The 27,926-nt window shown below is 36.0% G+C and overlaps 1 protein-coding gene across 2 annotated transcripts; it reads right to left on the bottom strand.

The window, feature by feature from the left end:
• Positions 1 to 574: 574 nt before the first annotated feature.
• LOC105345494 (transducin-like enhancer protein 4) lies at positions 575 to 27,146 on the bottom strand. Of its 2 annotated transcripts, XM_066089295.1 has the most exons (21): positions 27,111 to 27,146; positions 26,759 to 26,856; positions 26,471 to 26,534; positions 25,195 to 25,239; positions 20,629 to 20,691; positions 20,375 to 20,491; positions 19,229 to 19,406; positions 17,618 to 17,631; positions 16,524 to 16,571; positions 11,995 to 12,132; positions 11,098 to 11,148; positions 9,831 to 9,971; positions 9,398 to 9,530; positions 8,160 to 8,370; positions 7,549 to 7,729; positions 7,156 to 7,224; positions 5,354 to 5,455; positions 3,966 to 4,223; positions 3,392 to 3,474; positions 2,439 to 2,619; positions 575 to 2,107 (listed from the first exon to the last, which is right to left on the bottom strand). In XM_066089295.1, exons 1-21 carry the CDS (start codon positions 27,129 to 27,131, stop codon positions 2,000 to 2,002), a joined length of 2,304 nt encoding a protein of 767 aa, XP_065945367.1. In that variant the 5' UTR covers positions 27,132 to 27,146; the 3' UTR covers positions 575 to 1,999. The 2 variants fall into 2 exon arrangements, with proteins under 2 accessions (XP_065945367.1, XP_034317661.1); XM_034461770.2 differs by lacking the exons at positions 20,629 to 20,691; positions 25,195 to 25,239; positions 26,471 to 26,534; positions 26,759 to 26,856; positions 27,111 to 27,146 and having other exon boundaries at positions 19,229 to 19,400; positions 20,417 to 20,575.
• Positions 27,147 to 27,926: the final 780 nt, after the last annotated feature.

The following is a 27,926-nucleotide window of genomic DNA, read 5'->3' on the forward strand; positions in this document are numbered from 1 at the left end:
TCTTCACTCGATCCACCATGCATGATGCCTGTGAGTGAAGATGAAATTGGTCTCAGATGATTGACTTAAGGGGGGGGGGGGGGGGGTGGGTAGCCTTTTTGTCAAACGGAAATACACAAGTCAACAAAATATCTGGAGATATTTTTAACAGCACTGATATTTCTCCCTCAGACCTACCAACCGACCCACATCGACAATATAATGATCTGTCGACAGACTTTAATTCAAGAAAATGACTCTTTTACAGCATTGACATATCTCCCCCAGACCTACCCACCCACCCACCGACCCCGACAATACAATGATTAGTCGACAGACTCTAGATAACCATATACAGACTGCTCTTAATGTCAAGAAGACCTCAGTCTGCAGTTGTCGACTTTTTGTCTACTATGAAGCTATTGATCAAGTGTTAATTGATCAACTCCCTTTTACAGCCATGGATGCATGTAAAAGCTGTCATCATTTAAAAGAGAACAGAATATTCTGACCTTCAGCAAAATGACCATATCTACTGAAAAATCTCTTCTTCTAAAGATTACTCATTTTTTCCATGTAAAAAATAAAGAAGCTCTTGTCTTTTTTTCATCATTTAATGAACTATGAAAACATGGGTGTTTGAAAATGATTTTTTTTTACATTGAGAGTGTATACTATCACATCTCATTCTCCTCTCTTTCTACCAATCACTCATTCGCTCTCACTCTCTCACTCTTTCTCTCGTTGCTTAGAAAGAACAATACTTCCGAAGCATTACCAAGTTTAACATACATTCTCCAGAATGGCTCTAGCTACATTCACAACACAACAAGCAGACAATTCACATTTCCTCCAATATTTCACAATCATGGATTTAATTCAATGATAAATGTTGACACCAACTATTTTTGACGTCTTCTGTTTTCTAAGGAATTAAGTGTTACACTTGCCACACACTAGAATGTAAAAAGCTGACAATGACAAACACAATTGCCTTTGGTCTGTCCAATATTCAAAATATCAGACATCTTTCAGTTAAAGTGATGATCGTTTCATATTCACAACAGCGCATTCACGAGTATTTCATAATCAAAACGAAATGCATCAACATAAACTTCTCTTTAAAAAATACTAATTTTGTCACACAATATATTTTTTATTCATTTAGAAAAAAAATCACAGGGACTACTACAAAGGGGGGAGGGGGGGCAAGAATTGTAATATTTTTCTTCTCTTGTTGATAAAGAAAAAAACATCCAATCAGGTCAATATTTGTACAAGCCATCATTTGTCTAATAGCACTACCTCCCGAGATCTGCGTCAGGTGAATGTTTGTTTAACTTGTATATTTTATCTGTGTAATTCAGATAATTACAAGCATCTGTCCGACACATCCAGAGGGGAAAAAAACCCTAATGGTGAATCCTACTCCAGAATCCTTGTCACAAGTAATTTTCTTCCTGCACATTTCAAACCACACTTTAGTCACCACGTAATAAATGCCAGAAATTCTCACAGAGAATTCTACATTTGCTTTCTCTTCATTCTGTGTTTCACAGTCTGCACATCTCATTCCTGTTATCAATTTTTTTTTTCACAGTCTGCAAATGTCTGGTACACACAACCTCATATCGTTGGCTTAATTAAACAAGCCCTTCGTCCCAAACAGCAGGAATTCATTATACCTTTCTTCTCTCATCCAAATCTTTGATAATTATAATTATGCACCAAATATCCATTTCTTTTGACATGGTAATCTATCCTACTCAAGCATAACCCAAGATGGCAGCTTATTTTTGCAGCAGTCATTTCCCAATCATTCCAAAGATAAATACACATAGTTCGATTGCTCTGCAGGTTTTGTTCTGGATTTCTTAAGATCCCTTCTTGATTTTGCCATTTTTCAGGTTTTTCTGCCATTCTGATATTTCTGAAGAAGAAAATGGATTTGTTCTCCCAGAAAAAACAAAAAACCTTTAAAAAATCAGTGTTTTTTTCAACACATGAAGAGCCCTGGATTTTAAAAGATGACTTCGTATAGTGTGGCTTTCTTGTCGCCGGATCCGGTGACAATGTATTTGTCATCTGTTGAAATGTCGCAGCTCAAGACTGAGGATGATTCTTTAGACTGCAATTAAAAAACAAGGAAATTTATATGGTACTTGTATTTACAAAAGTCTAAAAGTTTTGAAATAAATTAACACAAAATCCTAAAAAAAAAATAATTTCTAATTAAATGTATTTATGGAAAAGTTCCTTAAAGGGGAAAATAAACAATCAAATAAATGTTTAAAAAGGAAAACTTCCATAACAAAACTGAACATAAATACCAGAATAAAGAAAAAAGGAAATGGGGAGTGCTAACATTACACAGACAAGATTGAGAGAGACAGAAGGGGGGGGGGGGGGGGGGTTGGTTAAAAAACGGAGATGGTTTGTCCATGATCTGGATCACTGACCTGGAATATGCTGGCTCCGTATGGAGTCCTCCAGGCATTCAGGAGGTTGTCTTTGCCAGTGCTGACGAACCACTTGCCGCAGTAGGCGAACTTGAGGGAGAGGACACAGCTCTCGTGGAGGTGGAGCTGGTACTTGTCCGGCTTACTGCAGTGGAGTACCTCCACATTACTGCTCTCCATTCTGAAAAAAAGTCATAAATTTTTAACATCTTTTCATTGAATTTATCCAATTTAAAGTTATATTACTGAATTGAAATGCAGAAGAAGGGTTTTTTTGTTTGTTTTTTTTACAAATTTCTTGTAGAGTTCAAAATTTTTTAAAAAGTTAATAAATTACTGAACAGAGGTAATGGGGAGGGGGTCTACAAAATATGTTTTTACTGATTTCTTGTTAAGTCCAGAATGTTATGTTTTTAACTTTGATTCATATATCTCAATATATCACTTAAATATAAAGTTCAATTATAGTTTTCATATAACTGGTTGAAATTAATTAAAAAATAGATTGAATTTTAAAATTGTAACATCAGTATAATAAAAAATAGATGACATTGGATTGGAGAATAAGAGCACTGATTTCATTTGATGTTCACTCAAGACCTTGAGGATGTTTGGAAGTCATTATGAGGATTTGCCTACATCAGATTGATTTCTGCCATTTATAGTTACTCTCCCTCTCGGCCATTCCAGTCTACGCGCCTCTTCACAGAGGACGAGTACAAGCCCATAACAACACAATGATTACCAACTTGTCAATAATTTATTTCAATAGACAATAGGATTTACCTCTTTTTCCAACTGGGTACGATATGCACTTTCTCCCCCCCCCCCCCCCCCCCCCCCCCCAATAAAAGGACTGGACATCCTGAACACTAAAAGGCGCCCCCTGTTAATGATAAATTAAAAAGCCGGGTACCCTGGGATTGCGGGGATGTTGGGATCATCAGACTTACCCTACAGCTAGCCATTCGCCGGTTGGACAGTAGCCAAGGGAGAAGATCTGAGAACTGAAGTCGTGTTGCTTCAACTGTCTTCCCTGTGGGTTGGAGATAAAGAGAAATCAATAAAGCATCATCCAAACATTGATACAGAGGACCTAGTCACTCATCAGTAGGCTTTCTGCCGACAACAGACGGCAGTCGCTCAGTCGTAAATACCCAACAGTATCAGCAATGATCTTTCCGGAGTTAGAGAAAAAAAAATTGTAATTCCAGATCCTTGGTGTACGTTGTAAGGAAAAACCAGGGCTGACAAGTTGATTAGGACCTGACAGCTGAGAGAGAAATCTCCGCGATTTGATATACTAAGTTCGTATTATAGATATAATCATCTCATTCATTCTTCCTTTATTTTAGGCCAAATTTGTTCATATGAGGCTGCACTATTACATTGATATTATTCTTATCGGCAACAGATGCCCAAAAACAAATTTAAAATCTCAAAAATTAAATCCATTTTTAAATAATTCCAAAAATTTAACTTTATTGATCATTAATATTCAAAAATTAAATTCAATGATGAATTTACCTCTCTGAGATCCCAAGAGCGGACCGTGTTGTCCAGACCACCGGTCCACAATTTGGTGCCATCGGGCGAGATGTCAATACAACTGGCGCCATCTGTGTGCCCCTGGAATTGTCGTACCAGAGTCTGATTGTGAAGGTCCCAGACGGCGATGTTTCCGTCACTGCAACAGCTGAAGCATACTTTGGAGTCTGGGCTGATCGCCAGAGCGTAACACGCAGGAGCACTTGAAGTCAGTTCTGCTTTAATGCGCGGAGTGGGCTATATAATGAAGAAGGAAAAAATTTAGCTTCATTAACCTTATTTTTTTGGGTTTTTTTTTTTTGACTTAAGGTAAAATAATCAAAACAGCATTATATAATCACTTGTGTTTAAGTGCATGCGGTATGCTTCGAGGAGGAAGTGAAACAGATCATGACATAGTACAAGCCCTCATAGGAGATATTTGTGATCATAAAGAATTCCCCTAGTCTCCCCTTTAGCCCTTTCTGCCATTCATTTCATGAAAATAACACAGACAGCCATGTAATCCAGATCAAAGATGGTTATTATGATCTGCTGAAATAATTACTGTCACTGGGTGTTTTATACTCTCCTCAATACTTAATCTACTATTATTTCACAGCAACAAAAAAAAATAAAGGAGAAAAGCAAATGAAAAAAAAAATCCACTTTCTATGCCTTTCAGTCATCGAGTGAGAAGCTTCCAAGATTTTACATCCATTAGGCTAAAATCTGCATCCTAAATGATGTCTAATGAATAAGTATAATTGTCCAAACACTTGTATTGACGAAAATACAGGAAAAGTCAGACGGAGAATGCCTGCAGCCAATGGATTGATTCCAAGCCATAATGGTTCCCTAGCATTCATTTGTCGACAGCCATTAGACTTTACATTCACCGCACTGCCTCTTCAGCGCAAACCCCGCAAAACCCCGAGTCATTTGAGGACGAGACGCATAGTATCAGTAGTAGTCACACTACTGCTCCACCACTGACTGATCATCTACCAACTTCACACTAAAACACTCACTCCAATCCCCCAACCCCTCCAACACAAATTTGATCCCTTTGCATTTTTTCACTCATTTGAACCTCCCCCCCCCCACCCCACCCCTCCATCCTCATTGCACTGTAGTAGTGTACCAATCTAAACTCTCTATTAAAAATATTTCATAGTTATAATATGAAAAAATTGTTCTATTTTCACCTTCACCCTGCAGTTCAAAAATGTGTCTTAATTAAAGCAGCTTTTAAAAAAGCTTTTTTTTTTTCTAGTGTCAGTTATCGGTACAGAGCATAGGTACAGCATTGATGGGATTAATATTCTAAATGACTGCAGGTTTTGTGGAAGATCTTCCTTGCCCGTATAATTTTGAGTTATACTTACCGCAGCAAGATCCCATATTGATAGAGTGCTGGCTTCTCCTCCCACTATGAGGGTCCGCCCATCCTGAAGTAACTTGATTGATCGGATGTAGTTGTCTCTTTGCTGGAGAAAAGTAAAACAAAACCTATTATCATAAAAAGATAATCTTGTGACAGACACTTGAAATTTAAAGTTCAATACTGTTAGTCTACAGACCTATCAGCTACTCTCACACTTAAATTTTTTTTAATAACTAAAAAACAATAAATTAGAACGGTAATGCATTTTTTAAAACTATCCTAGAAAAAAAGACAGATATATGGTACTAAAAAATACTGAATTAGCATTATACTCTCTCAGCTTGCAATCAGTGATATTCATCTAAAATCTTGTACGGTAATCTTAGTATTATACCCTCGTCCTCTTTTTGTCATGTGTCATACTACCGTACCTACAGGCCTTTACCTCAATTTAATTAGGACTGACTAGATATAGGACAGTGACATGTACGAGTTAGGAGCTTGTGAGGTAAGACTAATTCCTACTGAATTAGACACGTAAAGACAAATTGTGCAGTGTTCTCTAATCATCCCAATCAAGCCAAAGATTAATCACATTCCGCTGAAATATGACTCGGGAGGGGCAATAAGTACGGGGCCTAAAACATATTCCTGGATTAGTTGGTTCTTCTAATTCTTTGGTAATAAATCTATCTTAAAATTAGATATTTTTTTAAAGCTAGCATGAATACTTTTTCATTGTTTGAAATCAACTGTCAAATTTTTGTTTTTCAATGCATATTCATTTTAATTTTACATCTATACAAGTAAAATGTATTGTGTATTCGCTTTTCTTTCCAAGATTAAGCATTTTTTTTTAAGTACATCCAAAACAGCCTGCTTCTTAACACGTATATACAACATCTAATTGGGAGTAAAGGGCATTTTCCCAGCATTATTTCCATTACATTTAGCCTGCCTAAAGAGTACTGCAAATGAAATCAATTACTGATAAAGATGTAGAGAAAAGTACAAAAATAATAGGCTATAAGAGACTTTCCTCTCGAAAATCACCACTGGGATATGCCCTCAAAAAAGCATATTGTCAAATTTGAAAATGTGATTGTTTTTTCATTTTCTTTTTTCTATTTCAGTGTGCAGGCAAATGGAAATGGATCATAAAATACCAGAAATTGCAGATTTTTCTTTCTTCCCACACCATGTTTAAAGGGAGGGAAAATAGATTCCAATTGTTCATAAATACCGCAAGCAGTGCAGACATCAAAAAATATTACGAAACATAAATATCAGACACAATTTAACTGACACAACTGCTTAAAGCCGCTTGTTTACTGGTGAAAATGTCAATTTCTCCTCATTTACAAAGTATTGCAAGGCACAATTATTACTTGTACAGGTATTTGCATATCATTTACATGTTTTACCTGGAAACGTTACAAGGAAAACAAGACTGAGCTACACGTTAATATAAAAAAATGACGGTAGTGGTCAAGGATGTGTAAATTATTTCATTTTCAGAAATTGCTGTGTTTGGCGGAGCTGTTCCTGGGATGTTATTACCTATTTACATTTCAGACCTTGAAAATATTTACAAAAACACCTGAAAGGTTCCCTGGGAGAAAACTTAATTGATTTGAACACCATGCATGATTTAAGTAATTAGGAGTATATGCTGGCAGATCATAGATAAAATGTTTTTTTAAAAACACCACAGAAAAAAAAAATCTCAGCAGCGTGTTAATTATTCCTATCGTTACTGTTAATATACGTTGTTAATTAGTTGGTAAGGAACTATGCTCATACCAGACAATCTAGCTGAGATATGGGACTCTTGTTTCCGGGCTGGCTGATGTCCCACACTTTAACACACCCCTGAAAGAAAGAGATAGTGGTAAAAACAAAGACATTCTTATTTATTGGGATAAACATCTGCATGTGTTAAATGCTCATTTCCTAAGGAAGTTAAGTCTTCATTTCAAAAACGATATGACCCGGAGATGCTAATGATTTCATAGTCATTATAACAACACAAATTAACACCTTTGACAATGGTTCATTCAAACACTCCAACAGCTTTCAGAATTGCATAAATACGTAGACCTCGAAATTGAGGAAACACTAGTCAGGTGTTTTACGAAAAACACGTAATGTGTTTGAAGTGTTCGAAAAATGTGTGATGATGTGTTTGAAGTGTACCTTTCCTCCAGTGTAGACGTGTCTTGTGGGATTACTGATGGTGACGGCGCACACCACTTCCCCGTGGTTCAGGGTGTTTATCTGCCGCGCATGGCGAGGAATTCCTGGTCCAATCAGAGCATCCGGAGGAAAGGGCACGGGCTGCATCTGGCCGTCTACGCTGACATGGAACGAGTAGGCACTGCAACAGAACAACACTCTGATTGCACCACTGACACTCGGGCCCCGAGTCCCTTTGCCCCTCTCAAATTAGCGTGAAACAGCTGCATTTTTTCCAAATTCGTTTAAATGCTTTGAGATGTTTACCGGTGTTCAACAGTCATAAACTTTGTAACATATGAATGTACTTTGAAAAAACACTATATCTCCACTTAAAAGCTTAGTATCTTAATGATTCAAAACATTTGGACGTTAAATGGTCATTATAAAATCATTTGCTCAACCTAAAAATAAAAATTCCACTAAATACTATTTCCACCCTCAAAACTCAATTGCATACTTTTTCTTCCAATCTTTGGATTACTCTATCACATAATTGCACAAGGACAGAATTTTGAAAATACAATCCTTTCCAATAAATGAGCAAATTTTTCTTTCCAAACTTCACTTACGGTTTTCCTCCTGCAGAATTCCCCAGGGCTGGTCGTATATGAGCTGCGTGGGCGGGGTTGGCATGAGGATCCCCTTGGAATAGATTTCGGTGGTTAAACGCTATGTTATTGGGTGATATATTATTATGAAGGGCCCCTATCCCATTGCTGTAACTTGTCGGTATATCAGCTGGCATGCCATGATTGGGTGGCATAAAGGGAGGGTAAGTTCCTAGAAACATGACACACACTCCATTAAATAAGAGCCATCTTTTTTTTCAAATCTTCTATATTTTCAATTGACAATGCTCGATTATATGTGTTAAAAATTAATTCATAGGTTTGTAACTTAATCAACAAGTTTTTTTTCATAAATGGAAGGTGGAATATCATAATGGAATATTATACTGTCAGATGGTTAACTGTTAAAAAAAACTCTTAGTTACAAATTCACATATTAAAATAAAAAGATTATATCACAAAATGCTAGTGTGGAGTGAGAGAGCTGGGCTAGACTTTGTTGATGCCTGGTTAAGATTTTTTTTTTTTGAGGGAGGGAGGGATGTAGCAACTTCAATCTCTCACTTGTATCTTCAATGGCTTGCCCACTTGTGAACAAATTTCAGTCATTCAAAGAACCCTTGAAATGATGAATAAAACAATTCACTGTGGAGGAAGTACAACTTGGGGCCCCATTAGAACAGTCCCTGTATCCTTACTTCCCTATAGAAAACATGGGTATTTAGCTCCACTCCGGCACGATGCAATGAAGAGTCTTTCTCACTGTGGTCTATTTTTGTACAAACATCTAAACACTTTGGTTTTGAAGAGTTACACTGCAAATCTTAAGAGATCCTACTTATTCTTAAATCGAATGCCCTGGTTTGCATTCATGTAAGCACTAGTATACTTCAGTATTACATGAACAAGATCATTTTTAAAAACTCTCATGTCTTAAACAAAAGGAAATTTGTCGCCCCGATATTTTACCCCACCCCCCTTTTTTTTACCAACAAACAAGGGGTCTCTTTTACTAGTTATGTTTAATTAATTGCCAATAATAATCAAATTTTGTGAGTCAAGGGCCAGGAATGTGCACAATTTTTCAAAGCATTATCAAAATTTGCCGTCTCCCCTCTAGTTGAAGAGGTCTTGTTTATCAAAGTGCACCATCACCCAAAAACAAACATAACAGGAAGTGACAGGTGGCATTAGAGTCAATCAACAATTTTGTCTCCAGGGGGCGCTCTCCCACTCACCTGCCAGGGGGTACTTCACACCTGGCTTGATGGCCCCTCCGCTACCGCTGGAGGGCCCTGGGGTAGTGTTTCCAGAACTTGTTGGGGTGGCTGGCTTGGAAACGGGGGTTGATGCCTTCTCATTGGGAATTGACTGAAATGGATGTAACGATTTTTTAAAAACATGCATAATGCAGATGGAGAGGGAGTGATCTCGCACACACAAATCCATAAATCATGTGTACATAATGAAATTAATAATTGAGAAATAGTGTCATGTTCAACTGCAATTGACTGTATTAGAAAAGAAGAACAGAATCAATCAGTATATTTCATCCCCAAGTGCAATAAATTTAACACATGAAATGACAGCAAGAGTTCCCTTGCTGAATCTTTTTCAGAGTAATCAACAGTAAAAGAGAGAGAGAGAAAAAGAAAAGAAAAGACATCGTACATCTCTGTGTTTTGTAGATGTTGAACTGCCATGTGATGAAGCATCGCTCCTGGGACTAATTCTGTCGTCTGCTGACTTCTTGCTGGCCAAATCTTTGGCCTTCTCCCGTGGAGAGAGGTCCCCATTCATGGGTGTACTGTCCTAGAACAAACAGAAAAAAAAAATTTACAAAATTAATGTGAGAAATCTGATGTTGGTTGGGACAAAGATTTATATCTTAGATGTCATGCTTCATATAGGTATGACCATATACATCTATCAATTTCATACACTGTGTGAAAAAGTTGCTACCTGTACCTCCATGTAAGATACAGCTAGGGAGTAAAGGTTAGGTCAAGCACCTAGGGAGTTTAAAACGGACACTCTCACTTTTCCACTTTGCTACATGTACACTTCCAAGTTTTAAAAAAAATAACTGATAAGATAAACTTTATCTATCTGCAACTTGCTGTACAACATTTCTGCATAATGACAAGTATGTATTTTTTTTTCAGATTCCTTGTTGCTGTACACTTTCCTCCATCTAATTGCCTCCAGCGGATGCATTATCTATAATTGATCAAAGCCCAAACCACAGCGCAAAAAAAAAAGTCTGTGAAGCCTGAAAAACCTATGATAAGATGTCAGAAAGAGTAATCATCTTGTCCAATTTTACAATAGTGCGGATATCCCTGAACTGGCAACTGGAGAGGGGTTCAAACCAATCTAGAAATGAAGAGGCTACTTGAACGATCGGAAGTTATCAACATTCGACAAAGAACAGCTGCATACAAAGCCTAATCTTTGTTCCTCCTGAACATGATATTGCATATTTTCTTCCTTGATTTTCCAGGATTATCTTGACACTGTTCTTTCAACATGAAAAGACCAGTGGTGGATCTAAAAGAAGCTAGATGTTGTGGTGGAGGTGGTTGGGGGGGTGTCAAAGATTGTCAAATGTATGAAAAAGATCTAATTTTTTTGGTGATACTTCAGCAAAAATTCCCCAAAATTAAAAATAAAACCCACTTAAAAAATCAACACTTGACACTTACCAATGAAAATGAAGAGCACTTGATAAGTAAAACATTTAAGACAAGTATTTGATAATTGCGACATTATGTAATTATAAAAGTCTTTTTAAAAAAGGTTAAGAAAATTGCTTAATAGATTTAATCTTATATCACTTGAACGCGGTCAATGATTTCACCATGTCATTAAGTAAACGTGAATAATAATGATTTCACCATGTCATTAATGTTAACAAAAATACATCAAGTTATCTTACCTCTCCCACATCAACAACCAATTCCTGGTCCGACTTTTCACCCTCACTGTCCTGCAAAATCAAAACAACAAATTAAGTACATGAACAGCATTAAAATTCCATTTTCAACTTCTAATCTTTAAATATAATTATAGTAACTTCTTTTTTCTGTACAGTGGTGTCTTTGAAAATGCATAGCAATAGAATTGTTTTTATAAATACCAGAATTTTAAATTGGCCTTCAATCAAAGGTGTAAAATGTTCTAAATAGAGATGGAGCCTAAACTATTTTTTTGTCCCTATCTGACTCAATCCCAGAAAAGGAAGATACTTAATTATCATACATAATTATTTCTAATATGGCATCATTTCCAATTTCAAATTCATTTAAGTGATTCCAAATTCAAGGAAAACCTCTCAAGTTTGACAGTTATTCACTTCAGAATAACGAAAATTTATTAAAATTCATCAGGAATTTCCAAACTTAATAGAGGAAGATACCCCTTAAAATGGAGAAGGTTTGCCCAATAAATGATATATGCAAACCATATAATTATCAATGATTTCTGCTTGTGTCTGGGGGGGAAAGAAGCCCTACTATCGTACAGGAAATTCCACTTGAGGCACATTCGAAGTTCAGTGGTTATCATCTTTTGGTTACATATAGGCCTGTATTGTTAATCACAACACTTGATGCACACTAACCCCGTCTCCTTCATGAAATAACGTCCTCCATTTATCAGAGAATTCCAGTACAATGCCTCATTTTTTCAAATTCAATTTTTGTACTACTAACAATATACACACAAGCACTTATAACACCACATCACCGTTTTGTACAGAGCCCATCAAAATCTGTAAATAGTTGGATGTTTTTGTACACTGCAATGGCAGGTCACGGAATACAAAACCACTTACTCGTTCCTTCTCCTCCACTCTTCTCTTCTTTGATTCATTGACTTCGGGAGTTCTGCTACGACTGGCGTATTTTTCACTGAATTTGTGTTCAAACTTTTCCCTCTCTCTTTCCCTTTCGCTGGGTGAAGCTGAAGATCTCTGCAAATCAAACACAAATATTATCAAACGGTTCTTATTTCATTGTGCTCTATAACGTTTGCATTCCTTAATACTGTATACAGGGTTATTTTTTGCCCCATGCTTTTTTGTTTTTTATTCTTCAACACCACTTGCAAACGGTTTTGCTCCGTCTTGAATTTGCCCTGACACAGTAGTGTGAAATATATACTCTTTCTAATTAACAAATTATAAAAAAAATTGTTTTGAATTTGCCCAGTCTTAAATTCGCCTTGTGACAACAAGGGTGAGATAGGTGAAAATAAAAGGGGATGAATATTTCCCTGTATACAGTTATCTAGTGCACAATTTCATATCGAAAAATTCTTCTCAGAATGATACCACTTAGGAGATTTGACAAGAGTCAAGATAAAACTTTAAAGCAGAGAAAACTGAATAGATTATATCTTTAACTGTAAACAAATTTTGCGAGACAAATTATGATTCTTCTCACAAGAGTGAATATGACATTTCTGATTGCTGCTTCACAATTGCGTGAGAATAAATATTAGCGATTCATTAAAAACTTCCCCCTCTCTGTGCACCAATATTTATTATCGCTTCTACTAATTGACAATCAAAAACCATTTCCTGTCCCCCGGAAAAAATAAACAACCTTATAAATTCAACCAAACCATCGACCCGTCAAGCTTTTTCCCAAAATCCAATGTGGGAGACAATGAAAGGCACTTCTTTATCACCAAGACTCTTGTAATACAATAACAAATATTATAAACTGAACTGATCTGAAGTGCTTGTCAAACGTTTTTATGACTCTAGTGTTCAAATACTCCATATGTATTTGTCCAGCAGGCTCTTGTTCCTTGCTATGAAATGGTGTTTACACACAATTCTATTCCAAGTTCAATATGCCCCCCTTATGGATTTGACAAATATGTACAGTCTACTAAAGTCAAGTAGAAAATGATAAGATCTAGACAGGTTTTTACTCTTCTTGAAAAATATGGCAATAATTTCTTCCAAAAAAGAAATTAAAAACCGTTGGCATGTGGCTTACCAATATGAGACTTTTCTTTCTCCAGAAAGAGTTTTGGTTTCTAGGACAAACAGAAATTTAAAGTGTTTAAATCAGTGCAAGAGTGAAAAGACCAAACAGTATCCATGACAACAGACCATAATCATCACCTGGGAGATACAACACAGTGTGATTCAACGCTTCTGAGAAAACAGACCATGGCAACCCCTTACCTATAAATTATCGTTGTCAAAATCTGTGGGATTTCTCTTAATATTCGAAATCTTTTTTTTTTCAACAAAGGGGGGGGGGGGGGGGGGAGGGGAGTTACTGTGCTGTGGTGTATGCATTCAAGGATGTTCAGAACTTAAATCTCCAGAAAATATTTTTCCAGCTTTAATGTGCAAAACATAAATTATGCAATGTCTTTTGATATGTTTACCATAGATTTATCAGCTTTTGCTTCATATCACAACCTGTCAGTTAAAATTGAAAAATATTATCCGAAAATCGTTACTGATATTGACATGGGTGTTTGTCATCTTTGTATAACTTTTGTTCCCAATGAAAAAAAATCCTCAGCTCTGGATGCATTTTACAATCACTCGCATCAAAAGATTAATTCACTAACTTAAAACTTAAACTGCTTAAATGGGATTTCCCAGGCTAATACTAATCCCTGCCACCTTTCTCCTGGCACCCCTACATAGAAAATATCGAGGAGATTTGAAAAATATGGATCCCCTAGCTCTCGTTCTTGAATTTTCTCGTCTTAGTCTACACTCCAAGTCAACCAATGAGTATTTGATGAATTATTTCTCCATAATATGAACCCTAAAGGGGGTATATATTACTTATCTTTACTACATACTTCAGACCGATCAATCTGCCTGGAGGGGGTGTGGTTTTCACAGAAAAAGGAACCAATCGCAGGGCTTATCTGGTGCAGGAATTAGATTACCTGCGGTTAATGTCCAGTTATAAAAGATCAAATTCTTTACTAGATGTTCGCCAACGTGTTTGCCAAGAAAAATAAGATCCTTAATAAAATTACGAATTACCGCAGATCATAAAATCTGGCTTATAGCCTATCAGAGGCAATCAGACTGGAACTAATTCATTTATGCAGAGTAAATCTAATCTTCTTTATATCTTGGTATCCAAAAAAAAAAGCATAAAAAACTACTCCTCGCTTTCTGACAAATGACCAAACCCCTTCTCATGGTTGCGAATCGGCCTCCCTATTTCATGGTCCAGTGAACTTCCTCTGAATTCCATGCCATGACATGTACTAGACTGTTAAAAACTCATGCCATAAAAAAAACTGCACCGGTTTACGTCTTATTAAAGATTAGACCAAGGTTTATTAGATATTTAATTGCACCTTGCAGGTCGTATTTCAGCAAATATTTGGAAAATGAAAAATAGTAATCTTTTGAATCCATGTCCATAATCTGTCGAGGAAAAAAAAGTCCCTTTCTCTTTTATCCACGTTCTCCCCCCTGTGGGTATGTATTTATTTGAGACTCTACTCATTAAAGATAAAAGGTAACCAATGCAAACCATTGTACAGGGACAGTGACAAAATAAATTCAACTTGGATTAAACTGAAGGAAATTCAATGAATTTGATTCCGAGCTTGTATCCCTTCACAGTAACCTATCTTTATGTACACACGAGGTGTGTTTTGGAAACATTTACCTTTTTTTTCTGCCCCTCCGAGAAATATCAATTTTCCTGTGCAAATATGTAGACAACCTTGTTGACACAAGAATTTAACCAAAGTTGATAAATTTGAGATCTCAAGGAAACATTGACATTAATGTTTAACTGTTAAAACTGGATCTTCGAAGACTAGAACTCACTGGATTGTTAATTGTTTGATATTAGGCTCATAGAAAACGTGTAAACAAGGACTGAGGAAGATCAACACAGCAGCAATGCGGGATGGGTAAACACGAAGGGAGAAAACATCCTGTACACTAAGCCAACTAACAACAAACTTCAAACATCTTTTTCTTTTCACACCAAAAGTTTGGCCACATTAAAATCCGTTCTGAACCCCCCAGTATACACTGTTCATTGTGTGTATAGATAAAATGGAGAGGGGGGGAGCTAGACAGAGAGAGACAGAGAGAGAGAGAGAGAGAGAGACAGAGAGAGAGACAGAGGGCTATATCTAGCTTAAAGAGGGAATTTCTGGAAGAAAGGAAAAACTTTGGGTGTCAAAAAGGGGCTTACAGATTTAGAAATCATTAGGCTACAGTAACCTTTGTATATATCCCTATTTCTACAAGACTTCAATAATTTCAAAATAGCTGGCCAGATAAACACAGCCTGTGTCAACATGGAATTTGTTTGAAACCTAGAGCAATCCATTTGTGCAATGTACACAAGGCAAAGGTACACAAGGGCTTGGATTGATTCAGTCGACCCCTCTTTATTTCTCTACACCACTAGTCGGGAATGTTTTATCATTTTCGGTCTGTCAACAAAAGAAGGAAAATAACAAATATATAGTTGTGGGGAACTGGCTATTTACTCAGTGCCTCCTATGAAACAAGGCTCTGTGTACCAATAATCAGTCTGAAGACTTCGGCAAACACTAAATATCATCTTGAGTCAACACCGCCTGTGCGTAACTCTAAACAAGTAGCTAATATTCTATCAGGGCATACAGAACTGAGCAAATTTACATTTCTCACATCATAAACTTTCTTTTCAATTTTTTTCTGATGTGTATTTATTAAGCTGTGTACTGTCTGATTTGATGGCAATCCTGAAATGGGACCCTTTGCCACTATTTGCATTAATCAGACTTTTCTGCTCACTGATGGGTGAATATGTCTCTCATATACTACACTCAGCGAAAGAAATGCCATTTCCGATGAATAATTTTTACAACCAAAAAAAATAAACCCACATCAAAAAAGCAATAACAAATAATGTCGTAAAAAAGTCAAGAAAACATTGATCATTAATTGGTCACACGAATTTATGTCAGGTTTTTTGGGGACTTTGTGACAGGTCATGGGTGAGTGGACACATTACCCAGTAGAGATTCACTGAAGCGCTACATGTGATCAGCTTAGCCTAATATGATTTAACCCTGTTGACACAAGAACCCAAACACGTAAATATTGTACCACTTTTTAGGGGTGTACTTAGCCACATTATAAGTTGTCAAATCTGTTAGCAGAAGTGCTTAGTCAAACGAAAACCTATTTGAGAAGGGAGACTTAATACGTTTTCCAAATATGGAGTAAAAATTGCCCCAGGACTATGGATCAGTCAATAAGCAACACCACAGCTTTCTACTGGACTTCAAACTTTGCAATAATACTAAAGATTTATTTTAACGTTAATTAGAAGAAAAATGGTGCCTCGTGATAAATACCTGCATGTGTCGGAAAGCTTTTCTTTCAACATTGGAGAAAAACATCTCCTAAAAGATTATTTCTATTTTGAGAAATAAAGAAAAAACATCACATTCAAGTGGAAAAAAAGAATTTAGAAAAGAATACCTATCCCCCAGCCAACACAGTATTACTTAAACAGACAGAAATTCTGTCCCTTGCTGACAATGAGAATAAAATCTATAATCACACTTCAATTCGGCTCCGAAATCCCTTAAGCAGCCGAGAAAGCAATATTTTCTAAGTAGCTGTGAAACTAATTTTCCAATACGGATCATCCAAGATTCCCTAGTGGGCTCATTTCACAGTGTGAAGAAAAACTAAAGCAATGCCAAATATGAAACGTGATGGGCAATATTCAATGGTTTTATAGAAAATTCTCTCTATGAATTCTGGTTCATTTCCTTAATGATTGGGGGAATCTCGTTTGGAATACACTAATATGGTATCTGCAGCTTCTGAATAAAAAATATGGCCCATTTTGTCTGTAAACTGGGAATGAAGAAAGCCAAAAATAGATCCATATCAGATTTTAGTAAATTACGTTATATAAACTTGTGTAAGAAAGCTAAAAACACTTATACTGGTGTTTATTACCAGATAATTCCAGATTCTATAATAAATCAAGATTTAATCTCTTAACTCTATTGGAATTATCAGGAGATTAATATGTTAATCTTATCCCCTTTTCAATCCTATAACACATCTGATTAAAGGATTAGTAACAGCTTTTCTCTCAATCTGATAACAGAGGTAAATATAATCCCTCCTAAATTACAATAATCTCTCCTACACACATAAGTCAAACCCCATTGCAATGCTAAATATAAGATGGGATTGGGGGGTGGGAGCTTTAAAATCCCATTTAAAAGATACTCATCTGTTAAGTTCTTTTCAAACAAATTAACAAGCACAGACTGAGCAAGAACACAATTCAAATTGATGCTGAGATTTTTTGGACCTGAGTTACGGAACAAATACTTATCGCCGACTGAAACGTCGCAGATTGCAATGCAATGCAATTCATTAAGGCAAGCAAATACGGGGGAAAGTGACAAAAAAACATAATACTTACGTTGTGTTTGTCATCTGAAATGAGAGTGGAAAAAAGAAAGTATTAGACAAACACCTCATGTGTTTACCTCCATTAATCATAACAAACATGGCTATTGAATATTTTGATATAATCAATACCATGCTGTGCATAGTCTGGGCTAAAACAATATTGACATAGACAATATCATTAAAACCCATCCTCTTGATCTCTTATCATTCCCTTCTTCTTTTTTCCATTATCTTTCTTTTTCTTTTTATTCAAAAAATTGGAAGAAATTATCTACTGGGGTACTTGAAACTCCACTTAAAAGTATAAGTATTTATGGAGTAAGGGTGTTCGTTTGGACCATTCTTCATTCTGTTTTTTTTTTAAATTTTTTGAATGTAAGGAAGGAACCCAAAAGACATAAAAAAAAATTTAAAACCTTATCGAGGGTGTTGGGAAACATGCAGTGCAATTTAGCGAACCATGTCACATGCTCACTGAACAATCACTGTCGATTTCCCCCCAAACTGCGATCAAAAAGAGTCAATGTGAATGATTTAGTTAATTTGAGTGGTAATGATAGAGAAACCGAATCAATACCAGATAAATATTTAATTCAGTCTGAAAGCTATAGAAATTCTTTAATTATCAACCCAAAAACACAACAATCGCTCTGACCCCTGGGTATTTTAATGCATATTTATTGACGAAAGCTGTCAATTTTCTTTGGAAATGCATGGTGTCCGGAAGGAGGCAGCATAAATCAAATAATGGCCTTTTCTCACTTTATAAAATCAAATTTCTCTCTGGGTTTTGACACTAAATCCTCTTATCTTTAAGACGTTTTTCCCTTAACCCCTAAAAGAGATCATCAAACGAAATTGCATGCAATACAATATTCTTAATCTGGTGCTAGATCTGTAGAAAATAACAAGGTTTTGAGTCATATAAATGAGATGACTTTATTTCTATCTTGTGAGCTCCAGAAGACAAACAATCTCCCATATTGATCTCTTGAGCCCGATAATGCAATTTATGATTTGCATTTTTTAATGATTTTTTTTTTTATCTCTCTTTCTGCATGGACATACACCATGTAAATTGCTAACCCAAAAATGATATCAGATTGTCAACTAAATACCAATGGTAAACAGAAAAATATTAGCAAAATCAACCATTTACTTTGTTATAGCTTTCTTTCCCAGAACCCCTGGAGTTGGTAATTCTTTGGAAACAGTGAAATTTATTTTAAAATAATTTCCCTAAGTGTAGCCTACCCTTTATTTAATATCATAATAAATTGAATTTCAGATCTATAAGGTTCCTCATTAGTGAAACTATTTTTTTATCAGCCATAATAATTCACACATACAACAATGAAATAATTCTTCTGTCTCCCAGACAACTTTTAATAAACATCTGGAGCCTTGATCGGAAACAAAAACATTTGTAGAAATCCTTCCTCTTTAATGAATTCTTCAACCCCCCCAAAAAAAAATTCATTTGTTTAGGACTGATTATGAACTCTATTGTTTATTTTAGCAATTTTTCATTGAAAAAACTTGCAATATATTTGACAACAAGGAAATGTTACATCTAAAAAAAATTGATCTCATAACAACAATAAAGTATTTTGATATTTACCTTTATCTTCCTTGGGGAGGAGATGGGAGGGCCCTAGGGCGCCCCCCTGGAGAGCCAGAAGACTAGCAGCGCTGGAGACAGGTAGTGGGGGTTGTAGTCCTGGGGGGTGGGGTGGCATGGGGAAGGGTGGGGCACCGTGTCCATGACCCGCTAAGTGCTGCCCTGCCTGCATCTGTTGCTAGAGAGAAGTGGGCTTTGTCATTAGTATGTGACCTATGCATCATTAACTTAAAATTAATAATTTTTTTTTATTTTTTTGTCAGTTACTTTATCTGGTAATTCTTTTTTTTAAAAACCCAACCCATACCATTATAAACATCTGTGACAAATAGATGTATGGATTGATACATATCTATGTCTCGCAATATTGAGATTTGCTTTTAAACGATATGTTGATAAAATCTTTCATGTACTAATATACATACTTGAATACATTTTGTTTTCAATTTGCACTTTTGCTTCTCTTACTATCAAACCAATCAAAACATTATGAATTTTGCATCACTGACTCAATATTCATTAACTTTTTTTTTAAAAATCTGTTTTTATCATCGTTTAAATAAAACCTTTTTATTTTGAACCCCTTTTCGTGGCAACCTATTCAACAGTTATTTATTTATGTATCGAGTATAAGTAGCTGAATTGACATTTTGATAAATGTATGCGTGATGCTGCGTGACCCGTTCAGTATAGAGTGGAAGTCAGCTGTTGGTACACCGTCCTCAATATGATATACCAGCCTTACAAAGTTCAATCACTTCGTCTACTAACATCTCATGATTAGGCATGATTGGGCATCACACTGCTATTTGCCACAGACATTTCATCTCTACAGTTTCATCTGATAATACCACAACATGTGAAATTAATAACTGTCAACTCTTCGTCCCCAGATTCATAATCCTATCTCGCCACCTCTTTTTACTTTTTCATCAAATTACTTGTTAATTTTTTAAACCAACTTTTACCATGTATTTTTTTAATTTGACTTCTTCTTTTTTTTTAAAATCATCTTGTCAAGAACAAAAACAAAATAATACAAAGAAAATTTATTTTACAAAGAAGACAACAGCTGTCCCTACATAACAAATCATTAATAATAATGAAATAAATATATCTCATCATAATTTACGGTTTTGGTAAAACTGGTAACATATCATGTGTCTCTTTGCTACTCATTTTACCCACCCCAATGATCTGGTTGAGCTCTGTCATGGTGACTTGTTTTGCACGCTCCACTGCTGCTGCAACCTGCTGTTGATGCTGTGAGAAATAAAGAAAAAAAATTCCCCCATCATCATCAGCAGTATAATCAGCCTTTATCTATTCTGCTATGAAATATTCCACAAAGTAATTAGTTTAATGAAACTGAATTGCTAATCATCATATAGTATACTTGCCTCCTGAGAGAGGAATGGAATGACTTGGGCACATATTGCATTCAATCGTTTGGCAATTTCTGTCTGAAACACAACAAACAAAAATTGTTTGATATTTAAAATCATATCTCTCTTATTAATTCTCTTTGTTTCTATTTCACCATAACTGTCTTTGAGATTTGACAGGTAACAAATTAACACCTTGATTATTGGCTTTCTGACGTCTTTATCATATTTTTTAATTTCATAATTTGTGTTATAAAACAAATCAATATAAAAAACAATTAATCCAAAAGAGAGAGAGAGAAAAAAAAGCTTTTAAAACGATTATGGCAGCCAGGATGGTGTAATGTCTGGCAGCTAGCTGTTGATATAAATGATTCCTGAACTTGTTAAGGTCACAGTATATCAGGGTCTATCAAGATTACAACCAGAGAAGTCCTTCATATCACAAATGTCAACACGATAAAATAGATTTGGAATGTGTTAGTAGTAGATGTTCCATGTCACATGGTACAGTCATGTGACCACTTGTCTTCATGTTATCAAATTTTTACAAGCATGTTGACACCTTTTGATGTTTTTGTTCTAGAATCGTGTTTAATGGCTGTTCATTCAGGTATGAAGGCGCTTCTCTTGCCTTCTCTTTCTTTCTTTTTTTATGCAAGAGAGAATGTATAAAAATAAATGAGATTTGGGGTTTTTTTTATCTTTTGGAGAGTTACATGATCATTATTCAAATTCATTTCCGACAGAGCTTAGATACATTCCAATGAGCCGCAATGGAGGGATCGAAACACAATTATTTCCAATACCCTCTGCTTTTCCAGCCCTTCATATCTGCGATGCATTAAACATATGTCTTTGTTATGCAGATACTGTTCAATATTCCCCATAACTAAATCACGGCTATAATCAGTTGCATTGTCGGGCTCAAAAAATCTGTCAATATTTCATATACAGTGTCATATTCCCGGACACTGAAAAGTTCTGGCAAGTATCGCCCTATATCCTCCAGGTTGCTTGTATTCCCAGCGTAAAATTATATACACACCAATTTGTCCTTAATACCGACCAGCTGTTGCAAAACAAAACAAATTTGTTTCAAGTAGTGTTTTTTTTTTCATAGTTGTGTGCAATGCACTGTGGGAATGCTATGCTTTTTTCATTCTGTTGGGTTGCTACATTTGGGGAGTGGATATTTCTCCACTGTTTATTTAAAAAAGGCACATGCTGTATAATCTTAAGATTGACAAAGGAAATCTTGTATTAGGGAAGTTACTCAGCCACACCATATAACAGATGTTTTTTACAGTCAATCAAAAAGGTTTTCCACCTCTCTTTAATGTACGAAATGCAAAAAAATATCTTGTGCACATTCCTTTAGAATATTGGCTTTCACGCATGCAAAACAAGGTCAAATTTCTTTACATCATGGGGGAAAAAATTGAAAATAGAAGATTCTTTGTAAGGATTTATCAAGACCGTCCGTTTGATTATTTAGGCTCCTCCCATCCTGTCAATCATCAGAAGTATCTAACCAATGAAATCAATCAATCCAGGTGGGAAAAAAACATAGGCAGAGAATAATGGATTCTTTCTGTTTTAACTTGGGTACAGCTGGAATTGATCCTATTCATTTTCTGCATCTGTTTTTTAGAGGGAAGCAAGACAAAATGATGCTGCATGAGGATGAAATTTCAGATATTTTATCATTGGGATTACCAGCAACTCTTTAATTTCACACATGGCTCCTCATGCATCAAAATGCATTGCAACACCCCCCTCCCCCACCCCCCCCAAATTTCAAAGCTTGCTTGCATTTCAATAAGAAAATATTTTTAAAAAATTCATTTAAATAAAGTACTGCTTGACATTTGAAGAAAAAAAATAATCAAATGAAATGAATTGCATTTTTTCTTGAAGTCATTTTTCCCTCTTTTTTTCATAAAAAATTAATTTAAGTCAAATTGAAGTCAATTTAATCCTGGTTTATGGGCCTTGTGTTCACCCCTCTGAATGTTTTATGAATTCTTATCACGGCTATTCATCAGAGACTGCTGGATGTGATAATATTATTAAATGCTATATGTCAAATCACCTGGGTATTTCACAAATGGCTGGTGATGCACATGGATGCACATGATCATTTTTCCTCTCAAGGTGCGCTAGACGGGAGCAGCTTCCATTAGAATATTCCTGATCGACAAATTTGCTTCCACTAATGAGTTTGAACAATTTCAATAAATCGTTCATTTTTTTTTTCTTCCATTTTAGAAAGCAAACGTTATTCCCTCAACCCCCCATCCCGCCAATTCTTTTTCCTATTTAACTTTTAATTTTGTGCACTTTAGTAGAATGGTCAGTGTCTGAAATGCACACAATATCCCACCAGGTTGGTTACAATTTCTCAATAGGTTTTTAGACCCTTGGTAAATATTGACAATGTAAACAGAAACAGCCTAAAACTTTATGGGCCGCCATGAAGCCTTTGGATTGTTTTCCATTTCCCTATTGATCGGGGCCCCTCGCATGTTCCAACGTCTCGAGTGTTTGCATATGAAACAAGTCAACAATACCGAGTTGATATTAGAAAAAAGGCTTCATCAGATATTAGCAATAAACTATTATCGATTCTCCATTATGGTTTCATTAAATAAAGCTATTGACCAAAACAAAACAAAAAGAGTAAACCTTGTTTTGCATTCCTTTGATAATTCAATATCTGTCTTGGTTCCGATTGGTAGATTTTTTTTCCCCCCCTTTGAAACATTGTATATAAGCGATACTTTTCTCGGTAATTTCCAAACACTTGTCTTTAAGTGCTAGTCACCCTTTAAAATGCATACGATGTCAGGCTATAAACTGACCTGTGTTGAAAATTGATCTCCATTTTTTGTTTCCCATTTTTATAGGAGCTGAATTGATTGAAAACAGTTCTTTCATGTTCAACAAATGTGCAGTAAAATTATTCTTTAGCAAATCTCTAAAGTGAAGAGAGAAAAATCTTGACTGATTGAGAGAAAGAAAATAAGAGGATCTTTAAAAAGAAGTTTACTGGGTATACTGATTTTAAATAACATGCAACTATACAAAAGAGTTTCCATGGAAACAGAACAGCAACACAAATCTCTGTCACTTGCAGTGAAATTAGGAGAGAGAGAGAGAGAAAAAAATCTGACATTGATTTTTAAACTGTGTCTTGAAGACCCGAGATCAATTCTGAGTGTGTGTCAACCTAACACTGCAGAAGACTGCAGGAAACTTTTCAGAGTTGTTAAATATCGCTCCTATCTAGCTGCGTCTTTTTTCCCCGATCTTAGACAATGCTCAAGAATGCCATCGAGATCTTTTGCCTAGGCCATTGAAATCACAGCTCTGTCGGAACCTGTCAAGGCTTAAGTGTGTGTTTTCGCCCTTTTTTCTGTCAATTAATGGTGATTCTAAAATATTCGATCAATACGTGCAACTCCTCTTTCGACAGAATAATTTTCCAATTTATCCCCCCCCCCTCCACCTCCACCCTCCCATCATCACAACACCTCGTGCGTACATGTCCAGTAAATTTAGCCTGGCCAAAACAACACTAGGGAAAAAAAGCTAGCAGTAGTTGAAAAGTAAATAAACAGCAACAGTGAAGAGTGAAAGTTGTATCAAACCTAGATCAACATGCCGCCTGCCCCAGCGATTCCTTCTCCTACCACTGGCACTAAGCCACTAGCTGGCCACTCATTACAGAGTTCAACACCAGAATTGTTTACTAAACATCTCCAATCACGTTAGCCATTTAGCCTACTGAATGAACGTGTAGTGTCTACTAGGCTAGCCAAGTCAAACAGGCTTATACAAGACAAGGGCACCTGTTGTCAATCACCACTGGCATCCAGGGAGCAGTTCTTGGAGTTATGAATGTCCAACAGAATTAATGACGGGCCCCGTTTTCCCCCAACAAATAGGATGCTATGTATATTTAACAACCCTATCTGTCTGCTTCAGAACCAACTTGAAACACAGCAAGGAGGATGGGGTTTACTAGAGAGATAGGATCCTTCAATTCGAGGTCAAACCACAAATACCTCGACATATCCAGCAAACTGAGTGACCTTTTTTTACAGGCTTCCCTGAAATGCTTTTTTGTCAAATTTAGTCCGGATTTTTTTTTCATTGTACCACTCCACAAGCTTCCCTCAGGATGTGAATCAATTAGCTATACGGAATTGTGGTCATGTGATAATGTGTCAATGATATATCCGACACTCGATCGGCAGTTCTCACAATAATATTCCTTCTTAAGTTTTAAACCATTTTAACTTTTTTCAATGTAAAAGTTTATGCAAAGTGTGTTTTATATGTTTATCTTTTCTTACAAGCTCTCTAGCTCTGTGTTTGGTGAAACACCTGCACAAGAAGGTAATATCAACGGCGGATTTAAGTAAACAGTGATAATTTACATGACACTGTAGCTATGCTTGACATATTCTTGATTGACGTAATTGTCTCCCCTTGAACAAGACTTCACACCCATGCCTGAAGAATTTGCTTGGGTTGAAGCAGACAAAAGATCAAAGTTCAATGAAGTAACCTTACCTGTTTGTGCATTTCAACATTGAGACCGTAGGACATCTCATAGTACTGTAAAAGAAAAAAACATTAATAAGAAATAAATTAATTTATTCACAAAGTGGAGATAGAAAAAGTCTCTGCCTAATTTTCAGTTATTTATCCTTTGAGGAAAAAAAAACCCATATTTTTTTATGTCACTTAATTGTAGTAAAAATGTGCACATTAATTTGGCAGCTTTTTTCGAGAGAGAATTAGCATATCTAATCTCTACACATGGGTTTCATAGACGCCCACTGCTCTTAGGGTTTATCAAAGGTAAAAAAAAACATCTGAAGGTGGCGGGCAGGTGAAATACTTATCTAGCCCTGCTATTACTTATAATTGCATTACATGCTTGCTTTCCTCTATAGACAGGGGGAGGGTACTAGGACTTGGCCATGCATGACGTTAAATGTACATCCCCTTTGGAGTATTGTGGTTGTTTTGACACCGAGTTGCATAATGGCTGATTAATAAGCTGTCTGACCATTATGTTAATTACAGACAGGAGACCCCTGAGACTTGTGATAAAAATTTTAAAACTGACTGCCCCAGAGAAATTCAGATAAACACAGATAATGCCCCCCCCCCCCCCCATTGGCCACAATGACTCAAGTTAATGTCAACCAATCAAAAGCAACAAATACCAGATGGAAGAAAGATAAATAAATGAACTTAACCAATTTGGTAATAAGCCTTATTTATAACTTTATAATGTCATAATGAACATTTCATTAGTTTCAGCATTTGTCACATTCTGGTCCTCAAAGTCATGATGATATATCCGTATGAGGTCTATCAAGTTACAGGTTTTTTAAAATCAATTAACAAAATATTTCTGCAAATCTGAGGCTTACAACATCAATGAGGACTTGTAGACTTTTAAATAACGCGACAAGTTCTAAAATTACAGTTAAAATGAGGGCCCTTCACATATATGGTAATTATACCATTGTGTTCGGATGGGTGCACGCATCGCCAACTTTTAAGGGTTGATAACTGGCAATTGAAATACTTTTCATACAAAATGTTCAAGTCAAGTAAACACAGAAAATCCCCTTCTATGAATAATGGAGAATTTGGCTGAGAATTTATATTTTATGTGCGTCTGTATTCTTGAGTTACATTGTTGGTGATGGTATTCACACAGAATACCACTTTCGCGTACTACAAGTTACCTGTGTGTGCAAATTACATGCTTATTGATCACAGGTAAATATGTTCATTACATTTGGTCACGCTTGAAATGGTGTTCACTTACCATGACATAGTGTCTTTGCATTTCTGTTTTCTCTTGGGCTAATTTTTCACACTCCATTTTTAAACTGTTAAAGAGAACGAGGAAATCAATTTTTGGCCGCACAAAACAACAACTCACCATTCTAATTGTCAATTCAAAAAAAAAATATAGGCCTATAATAATCAGATGCAATCGACGCCTGAAACGTGATCTGTGAATAATATTGACTTTTCTTTTATCAAAATCAGGGGCACTGAAAAATGAAGGAGGTAAAAAAAAACTGCATTTGGTGAGCGCAGCCTTACGTACGTGTGGTACTGTGCTTGAAGAAAACTGAATTCTTCTTTGATTCTATCACACGATTCAGCAACAGTGAACTTAAAAGGCTGGCTTGGCTGATGTGGAGCCTGAAATATAATAGAATACAGAAACAAACTCCACGTGTTGTTGTTGAAAAGAAATGTGTGTTAACATGAGAAATTCACACATGACCCCCTTCCTAGTAAAAGATATCGGCGAGCACTCAAGCGTGCTTTAACGGTACAGAGAAAAAGAGGCATTCTCATTTCATTTTTTTTCTTCCTTTTTTCACAGAACGTGAATATTTTCGAGTTTGTGTTTGTTGTTAAGATTTTGGCGCGCGTGAGAACGCAAGACTTACCGGGTGCCTGTTTGGATACATCCTGGAGATGTGTGTTCGAGTCACCTAAATTCCAGGAAAACTTTAGATAAATAGACACACTGTAGAACTTTCACACGCCGCACAAAGAACTATTCCTGAGATATATAGACATTCACATCCCTGATACTGGCGGTCGAAGTATTCCCCTACATTAAATCATCGATCTCGCCATGAAACGAACTCCCTACAGAATTTTTACATCCCCTAAAACGGCACAATAATGACGTATTGACCAATTATAAATATCCATACACAATAGGTATCAGAACACACGTGCACTAGACATAGATAACGCTCTAATAAGCGTCCAAATAAACAAATACTTGCAATTAAAAGTTTACAATCCAAAACGAACGTCTAAGATTCGTGTGAACGCCTTGTAAAATACCACACACATATACACACGTTTCGACTGCCGGTAACAAAGCAGACTGTAGTAGAGCTAGCCATATTTGGAGCATACTGATTGGTCAGATCAACAGCTGTTTATCAGCTCTAAACCCACGTGGGTTTATCATTTATGCACACTCTCTTCAGGCTTCTACCCAATCAGAGTCTTTCGTTTGCAGAGCTGCCTAATAAAAATTCAAAAAGTGTGAATATCAATGAAGTAAGTGTGCATATATTAAGAATTGTGTGAATAATAAGTAGAAATTGGTGAATAATGATATTTTAAGGCGGAGCAAATTCATGTCACTCAAGAAAAATCATTTAATGGACCAATCCGTGTCAATTCAGCTTAAAATTCTTTTAAAAGCAACCTAAAGATTTAAACATTATGATTTACAAAGGGAA

Source organism: Magallana gigas, chromosome 6 (genome assembly GCF_963853765.1).
Source record: "Magallana gigas chromosome 6, xbMagGiga1.1, whole genome shotgun sequence".
Classification (NCBI taxonomy): Eukaryota; Metazoa; Mollusca; class Bivalvia; order Ostreida; family Ostreidae; genus Magallana; species Magallana gigas.